The sequence below is a fragment of the Diceros bicornis genome, chromosome 23, assembly GCF_020826845.1.
Source record: "Diceros bicornis minor isolate mBicDic1 chromosome 23, mDicBic1.mat.cur, whole genome shotgun sequence".
Classification (NCBI taxonomy): Eukaryota; Metazoa; Chordata; class Mammalia; order Perissodactyla; family Rhinocerotidae; genus Diceros; species Diceros bicornis.
Genome location: NC_080762.1, coordinates 4,577,638 through 4,587,355, shown reverse-complemented (window position 1 = coordinate 4,587,355; position 9,718 = coordinate 4,577,638). Strand labels below are relative to the sequence as shown.

Below are 9,718 nucleotides of genomic sequence, written 5' to 3'. Positions count from 1 at the left end.
AGCTGTGCACTGGGGCTTTGGGGAGAAAAAAGAACAAGAGGAATATTGGCACCAATGTTAGCACAGGGCCAATCTTTCTCAAAAAAAAAAAATAGCAAGGCTATTTTTCTTTTGTTTTGCAGGAGTAACATTCTGTCTCCTCTCTGCTCCTCTCTGTGGTGTATGCTCCATCCTCTCATTCCTGACTAATTTTCCTTGCTTCCTCATCTTACATGTGGTCCAGATTGGCCATGAGCCCCTGCACTACCTTGTAGCTTTAGCAATACCGCTGACCAGATGCTTCCCCCAGGACCCCTTCTTTGAATTCATCGAAACCCAACTGACAATTTCTGAGAAAATTTTCCAGACTCTTTATATCTACACTGATTTCTGTCTGCTCCACTCAGTGGACACTTAATGTACTTGAACTTTCTGTGCACAGGGTCTGCCTTCTCTTACAGATCATAAAAGCCATGAGGGTGGGCCCATGTTTTCTTCACTCAGCAACTCTAATGCCTGTGACAGTGCTTTGCATGTAATAAGCAATCATAATTTATTTGACCAATTAAAGTCTTTATGTTGGGTGGGTCCTATAGGATATAATGAAATCGTGAGCATTCATTGTTTACTATCATTAAGCCTGTTATCAGGATTGTGCTACAGATAACATTGTTTTGGATCCTAGTGTTGCTCTGGATGTGTCTTTTTTATCTGGCTGCTATAATGCTTTCTCTTTATCTTATTTTCAGAATTTGGCTATGATGTGCCTAGCTATGGTTTTCTTTTTGTTTTTTCCATTTATGTTTATTGTGCTTCAAGGATCTTTGGGTTGGTGTTTTTCATCAAATTTGGAAAAATTTTGGCCATTACTTACGACAATATTATTCTGTCTCATTCTCTTTCTTGCTTTCTGCTAGTATTCCACAAGTTGCTTATACTCAATTCAATTTTTTCCACGAAATTTTTTGTCTCTCTGCTTCAGTTTGGGTAATTTCTGTTGACCAGCCTCAGGTTTACAGATTCTCTCTTTTGCATTGTCTGATTTACTAAGTCCATCCAAAGAGTATTTTTTATTTAATATGTTGCAGTTTTCATTCTAGAATTTTCATTTGGTTGTTTTTTAGAGGTTCCATTTCTCTTCTATGTGCAATATATGGATATATACATATAGGTATTATCTAATACATGTTACATACATGTGCGTATTGTATTATATATGTTTATATCTATCTGTGCCACATATGTATATATGACATAAATGTCATATATATCTATATATGTGTCATATTGATGTGTATATACCTTGTGTGTGTGTATCTTTTCCTGTAAATCATTTCATATATTCATGATAGTTTTTAATTCCTTGTCTCCTAATTCCAAAACCTGGGTCATATACAGGTCTGCTTCCATTTACTGTGTTTTCTCTCCATTAGGGGTCACATTTTCCTGCTTCTTGTTATGACTCAAACTATTTATAGTATTCTGAACATTATGTACAAAAACTCAGTGGAGACTGAAGCATAATATTTGTTTTGTTTATTTCCCAAAGAGTCTAAGTCTCTTCCTCTGTCTGGCAGTTAAGGTGAGGGTCTGAGCATTCAGATTCCTCTTGGAGCTGAGTTGAGCCGGAGCAGGGCTATGAATAGCCCAACTTCCAACCTCCTGAACAATCACTGTTTTGATATTTCAGTATTTAAGGTAGAGAAGCCTTGACTGAAGTTTTCGCATATTTTTGGTTCATGTTTTTAGTTCGTGCTGGCATGGCCCTTGTACCGGTAACTTTGGTAAATTCACTCATTAGTTCTAGGTGGTTTTTCTTCTTGGTAGATTTCTCAGAATCTTTTACATAGATAATGTTATCTGTGAATTAACAAATTTTTTCTTTCTGTCTAAACTGTATCCCTTTTATTTGTCTATTTTTGTCTCCTTGTACTGGCTAAGATTGCCAGTAAAATGTTGTGTTGACGTGGGAAAAATAGATGCCCTTGTCTTGGTTCTGTTCTTAAGGAGAAATAATCAATATTTCATCGTTAAATATGATGTAAGCTGTAGATTTTTCAAGAATGGTCTTTATCAGATGGGGAAATAACACTTCTTTTTCTAGTTTGCTGAGAGTTTATGTCACGAATGGATGATGAAAATTGTCAAATACTTTTTTACACCCATAGAAAGAATATTCTGTTAATATAGTGAATTACATTGATTTTCAATGTTAACTTGACCTTGCATTCTTGGGATAAAGCACACTTGGTCACGATACATTATTCGTTTTATTACTGGATTTCATTTGATAATATTTTATTAAATTTTTTCAGCTATGTTCATGAGAGATATAGATTCATAATTTTTTTTCCTCGAAATTGTCTTTGTCAGGTTTTGAATCAGGGTAATTCTGGTCGCATACAATGGAATGAAAAATGTTCCCTCTTATTTTTTTCTGAAAGGATTTATAAAAGAGTGTTATTTTTCCTTAAGTGTATGCAAGAATTCACTAATGATGCCGGGTGGCCCAGGAGGTTTTTTTTTTTTGGAAAGTGTTTAATTATGAATTTAATTTCTTAATTGATATAGGATTATTATTATTACTTTTGTGTGTGTGTCAGGAAGATCAGCCCTGAGCAACATCCATGCCAATCCTCCTCTTTTTGCTGAGGAAGACCGGCTCTGAGCTAACACCTATTGCCAATCCTCCTCCTTTTTCTCCCCAAAGCCCCAGTAGATAGTTATATGTCATAGTTGTGCATCCTTCTAGTTGCTGTATGTGGGACACGGCCTCAGCATGGCCGGAGAAGCCGTGCGTCGGTGTGCGCCTGGGATCCGAACCTGGGCTGCCAGTAACAGAGCGCACGAACCTCACGCTAAGCCAGGGGGCCGGCCCCAGGATTATTTTGATTTTCTATTTTTTATTGGGTCAGTTTTTATAAGTTGTATCATTCAAGAAATTTGCTGATTTTGTCTAAGTTACTGAATTCTTTGGCATAATGTTGTTCATAATATGCCCTTATCCTTTTTGATATCTCTAGTATCTCTAATGATCATCTTCTGGATTTATAAATTGTCTCTACTACTGTTCATAGATTTTCTATTTCAATGATTTCTGCTCTTTATTGTTTCTTTCCTTTTACTTACTTTGGGTTTAATTTGCTTTTGTTTCACTAGATACTTAAGGTGGAAACTTAGATCACAGATTTTAAACTCTTCTCCTTTTCTAATCTAACAATTTAAAGATAAAAATTTCTCATTAACCTCAGCTTTATTTTCACACCACAAAATTTGATCTGACGGGGTCTTTTGTTTTAAAGACCTTAGTTTTTAGAGCAGTTTAAGGTTCACAACAAAATTAAGAGGAAGACGGTACAGAGATTTCCTGTATACCTTCTGCCCCAACACATTTATAGCCTCCCCCATTGTTAGCATCACTCACCAGAATGGTACATTTGTTACCAAGGATAAACCTACATCGACACATCATAATGTGTCAAATATCCTAGTTTACCTTAGGGTTCACTTTTGGTGTTGTACATTCTGTGGGTTAGGACTAATGTATGATGACATATACCCTGCATTATAATATCATAGAGAGTATTTGTACTGTCCTAAAAATTCTCTGTGCTCTGCCTGCTCAGCTCTTCCCCGCACCACCCCCCCCGCTACCACTGATCTTTTTACTGTCTCCATAGTTTTGCCTTTTCTAGAATGTCTTATAGTTGGAATCCTACAGTATGTAGCCTTTTCAGATTGGCTTATTTCGCATAGTAACATGCACTTAAGGTTCCTCCATGTCTTAGGCTAGATAGCTCATTTCTTCTTAGTGCTGAATAATATTCCATTGTCTAGATGTCCCAGAGTTTATGTATCCATTCACCTACTGAAGGACATCTTGGTTGCTTCCAAGTTTTGGCTATTATGAATAAAGCTACTATAAGCATCATATGCAGGTTTTTGTGTGTTTTCAACTCCTTTGGGCAAATACCAAAGAGCGCAATTGCTGGATCATATGGTAAGAGTATGTTTAGTTTGATAAGAAATTGCCAAACTGTCTTCCAAAGTGGCTGTACCTGGCCAGTCCCATGGCTTAGCGGTTAAGTGCACGCGCTCCGCTGCTGGCGGCCTGGGTTCGGATCTCGGGCGAGCACCGACACACCGCTTCTCCGGCCATGCTGAGGCTGCGTCCCACATACAGCAACTGGAAGGATGTGCAGCTATGACATACAACTATCTACTGGGGCTTTGGGGGAAAAAATAAATAAATAAAGAGTTTAAAAAAAAAAAATGTGGGTGTACCATTTTGTATTCCCGCTAGCAATGTATGAGAGTTCCTATTCCATATCCTTGCTAGCATTTGGTGTTGTCAGTGTTCCAGATTTTGGCCATTCTAATGGGTAGTGAAGTGGTATCTCATTGTTGTTTTAATTTGCATTTCCCTGTTGACACCTGATGTGGAGCGTCTTTTCATATTTGCTTATTTGCTGTCTGTGTATCTTCTTTGGTGACGTGTCTGTTGAAATCTTTGGTCCATTTTTTAAGCAGGTTATTTGTTTTCTTATTGTTAAATTTTAAGAATTCTTTGTATATTTTGGATAATAGTCCTTTATCAGATGTGTCCTTTGCAAATATTTTCTTCCTGTCTGTGGCTTATCTTCTAATTCCCTTTATATTGTCTTTCATAGAGCAGAAGTTTTTAATTTTAATGAAGTCCAGCTTATCAATTATTTCTTTCATGGATGGTATCGTTGGTTTTGTATTTGAAAACCCAAGGTCATATCCAACATCATCTAGGTTTTCTCCTGTTATCTTCTAGGAGTTTCATAGTTTTGCATTTCACATTTAGGTTTATGATTAATTTGGAATTAATTTGTGTTGATGGTATAAGATCTGTGTCTAGATTTGTGATTTTGCATGTGGCTGTTCAGTTGTTTCAGCACCATTTGTTGGAGAGACTGTCTTTGCTTCATTGAGTTGCCTTTGCTTCTTTGTCAAACATCAGTTGACTGTATTTAGGGGGGTGGTTTGATGTGTTTTCGTTATTATTTTATCCTCAATATTTTCTACATTCGCTTGTGGTTTCTTCTTTGATTCATAGATTATATAGAAGTGTGGTGTTTAATTTTCAAATATTAGACATTATGTTATGTATCTTATTATCATTGCTTTCTAATTTAGTTCTTTGTGGTCAGATACCATACTCTGTAAGATTTCTATTTGAAAATCTAATGATACTTATGTTATGGCCCAGCATATGGTCCTTTGGGTGGATGTTCCATGTGCACTTGAAAATAATGTGTATTCTATAGTTATTGGGTGTTCGTGTACTGTAGCTGTCAATTATGTCATGTTGGTGATAGTGTTGTTCAGATCTTCTAATGTCCTTTTCAAAAAAAAAAAAAAGACTCTTTCAAGAGTTTGTTTTATTTAGGGTCTCAATTCCAGCACATTCCCTATAACAGACATAAGTCAAAGTCTTTTATTCCTGAATGGGTATTAAAGGGTAACAATTACCTGAATGGGTAACAACCTCAACCCTAAGGCCTTAGGCTCAGTTTTCAGCCCCCTGGGCCAGCAAGGTCAGCTAGAAGCTTCTGCTCTGGCTTGGAGTTTACATGTTATTTCTGGCTACTGATTTCTTCCTCACTGGTGGTGGGGGATGTCAAATTTTGGGAGTTAAATATTTTCAGCATTTCTTCATGTTTATATACAGAGGTGGTCAGTGTAGGAGGGAGGGTATTCATATCAACCCAAACTGCCAAGATAACAGAATCAGCCTTTTTTCTTATATTATTATATAGAATAGTTGTAGGATTACAAATAAACAAATTATGAGGCTTAACTCTCATGGAAGCTTTATTATATTTTCACTTTTAATGGACTGGCGTGTTCACCTGGTGAGTGAAGAAGTCTTAGCTTTTGGTTTCAGTTCTTATTGTTGTGAGATCACGTATGTGCTCAGTAGAGTAAAAAATGTAGTTTATTAAGAAATCATTGCTGAAATTTCAGCTCCTGCTCTGCTGCCTCCTGCCCTCACAGGTCTATGGAAATGCAAGACCTAGCAAGTCCTCATCCTCTTGTTGGAGGTGGTGATACTCCTGGTAGCTCCAAGCTGGAGAAGGCTAATCTCAGCAGCACATCCGTCACCACAAATGGGACAGGAGGTAAGTGTCCCACCCCAGAGACACCCAGAATCACATCTCAGGGTTTGCTGTAATTTCACATGTGAGGGATCTGCTAGTAAATAAACATCTCCTTAGCAATAACATAATCAGCATTATATCCAAGGACTATATAGTTAATGGATTATTTATCATCCTGTTAATTTTTTTTTTTGCAAATTTTTGCTCCTCCCCTATAGCTGAGAGCATTTAGAAAGAATAGGTAGCCCGAGTGACATTTTGAAGGCCTTTAGCGAGGCTTCTTTTTTGTGTTTGCCCTTGTAAATGTTCCAGAAAATGTGGCCAAAGGATTTGCACTCTGATCTTACCAAAAAAAATTTAAAAAAGAAAAGAAATTATACTAGTATTTGGCTTTATTTTAAACCATAAGAGAAAGGCTACCCCAAAATTTTTCTTAAAATGTTTTTTCTTAAAAATGGTTTTGGGAATAGAAAAATATCAATATCTGCTGTATTTTCTTTTCAAAGAGAATAATATCCAACATGTATTTAAAACAGAAATTGAATTTTTTTCACATACTTTCTCATTTGAATAGCCCATAATTATGCCACAGCATATGGTGACAATAGCAGTTATTATTTCAAATATTCTGCCCTATTGTTTTTATAAAATGCATTCAATCTGTCAGAAAATGTGATCTGATTTTTGCATTAGCATATGTATAAAGAGAGACGATATATATGTACACCCACACACACACACATATGATGTATAAGCTGTAATTTAAATTATTAACAATCATTTTAAATTTTGTACATCTGGTTGTTTTAGTCATAAATTAAAAATTATGTGAAATTGGTTTTAATTTATAAACTATTCATATTACTAGATATTAGCATTTGCCACATCATATTTTCTTTTAAATTTTCAATAACTGTTTATGAAATTGATACACCTCTTCCCATTTACTTTAGAATAACTGTACAATCTAAAATTTTCTTTGTAAAGTTGTGTGCATTGCAACTTGCCTGTATTTAATAATGTTTTACACCAAACCCTTTGTAGATTAACATTTTCCTTGTTTATAATGTTTATTTGTCTCTAAACATGCATCTATAATTTCAGCTAATTAATTGTAGGATTGCAAATCTATCAGGTTGTTCAGTGATGACTTCTGCAGTAAGACAATTTATATTTAAGCCTTAAATTGGGTACAAATAGCAAGACTTTTAAACAACCCATGCACTCTGGGATCAGACCTTGAGTTCACTAGTCATCATGTGTATATATTTCACTGAACTAAAGCAGACCTGATAAACTCAAATGGAAAAGCCATCCAGTGCAGTTATAGTTTTGGCAAAAAGGCCGGAAAGCAGTGCAAGCATTGAGGCCTACTCACGTAGGCTGATCAGGCATGCGGACAATGATTTCTTATACTGTTCCTGTTCTCAGGGGACAACATGACTGTTTTAAACACTGCAGACTGGTTGCTGAGTTGCAACACCCCCTCTTCCGCAACAAGTATGAGAGCCGATGGTACACTGCATGTGTTTGGGTGTGTGGATTGCCCTCTGGTTTGCTTTCTGTTGCTGTTTCTACATCTGCACTCTTTTCTGTGTTCAGTACTTGCAGAGAAAAAGGAGACATGAACTTGCCTTTCAGTTGTTTATTGATAACACTTGGCTTTGTTTTTCTTATCAACTAGTCTTCTAATCTTAGATTACTTAGATCAGTAGTATTCTTTTCTCAGATTTTTTGTAATTTTGCACAAATGGATGCGTCTGTTGTTTTTTTATGTATCAGTCTATTAAGTGGTTAATTCAGCACAATCAGAACAGTTGTCAATCAGAGCAGGTGAAGAACATCCCGCAAAGATACAAACTCAGTCATCTCCATAACTTAAAAATTCTTAACATGGCAAAATGATGTTTGTTATTTTACAGACTTTGTTAAATATCCCGATTCAATTACCTAAAGTGGCATTAACATTTAAAATCCCATCATTTAAAAAATTATCAGTGATGAAAGCTATACATTTAAAATTATAAATAGTCTCTTAAAATGTTTTGAACTATAAATATTTACTACATTCATATATAATATATATAAGAGTATAAACAGCCTTTCCTAAATCAAAAGTCAATATGCTATCAAAATTGAAAAAGAAAAGAAAATACTATAATGCTATGGCAGAACCAACCAATTTTAAAATTAAACAGACCTCACCACCTATCGGAAATGTGTCTTGCAAGCAGACTCTTAGAATAGGCGCGATGTGGCTGGACCTTGCTATGTCTCAGATTAAATGAGAATATATGACCAGTGAATGAAGAACACTCCATTATACCCATTACTTATATTTTTATAGGTTTGCTTTCAAGTTTTTTTCAATTCTACACTTAAAATATACTTTTCATACTTAAAAAATATGTTGCCAGCATTTAGTTCCTCTTAATTCTAACTCAGGGGTCTTTTCCTGTAAAGAGCCACATAGTAAATCTTTAGGCTTTCTAGGCCATACCATCTGTCTCAGCTACTCAGCGATGCCACCATAGCTCAGAGGCAACCAGAGACAATACAGAAATGAATTAGTGTGGTTAGTTTCCAACAAAACTATTTATGGACCCTGAATTTGAATTTCATATAATTTTCATATGTCACAAAATATTGTAATTTTGATTTTTTTTAAACATTTAAGATGTGAAAAAAAATTCTTAGCTCACTGGCTGTTGTTCTGTTCTAAACTAGTATTAATGTAACACAGGCAGCTTTACAACAGTCAATATGTACAATGAATATTTAGTAATTTATATCTCATCTCAACCAGAAACATTTTTCTAAATGTTAAGCATCAGGTATTCCTAGTCCTTAATGTTAATGTTAAGAGTTGTGAGGCCACGTGGGAAGAACAGAGACTTGTGTGTCAGGAGGACCGTGGATCTGAGCACTACACTTACCAGCTGTGTCACCTTAGTCAAGTTACTTAACCTCTCTGAGCTTCAATTCCTTTCTGTAAAAGGAAGATAATAATAACATTTCCCTGGCAAAGCTTTGGTCTTAAATTAGATAAAGTATGTAAATTGCTTAGCAATGAGTACCGATATATTTCCCTTTTTTTAAATTAATTATTCAATAATAATCAGGCAACGATTTTTTAAGGAAAATGAAAACATGTATCGTGTTAAAAGACTCTCCAATGGTTGGTCAGATAATAAATTCGTCTGCATTTAGCACATGTAAACTGGCCAAAGAAGGCAAACTTTTAGTAACAAAATTTTAGGTATACTTCAACTATCAATGATACAGTCTCAGTGGCATATTGATATGAAATTTTTAATGAATTTTAATGACTTTTTCATGTCGAGTGTTTATAACACAGACTTAGCATTTGATGCATAATCTCTCCCAATGAGAGTAAACTATTTCATTTATAATCCTGGATTTCATTGTTGGAATTGGATCATTTTGTAAAATTATTATAATAAAACAAAAGGCAAAAGCTAATTTAGTGGCTTTTCAAGATCTTTCCATTAACCTTGAGATGTTCTGAAAGATAATGTTAATTATATAGTTTTTATTAATATGACTGAGTTGATAGTATCACCTTAAGATCTTACCATACCATGTTGGTG

At 35.2% G+C, this 9,718-nt stretch overlaps 1 protein-coding gene across 1 annotated transcript in view; it reads left to right on the top strand.

Moving 5' to 3' along the window:
* The first annotated feature begins 6,007 nt into the window (after positions 1-6,007).
* EYA4 (EYA transcriptional coactivator and phosphatase 4) overlaps positions 6,008-9,718 on the top strand; it is a 65,522-nt gene continuing 61,811 nt past the window's right edge. Inside the window, exon 1 of the mRNA XM_058566822.1 lies at positions 6,008-6,128. Within this exon, the coding sequence (XP_058422805.1) occupies positions 6,008-6,128 (121 nt within the window). The remainder of the gene's footprint in view (positions 6,129-9,718) is intronic.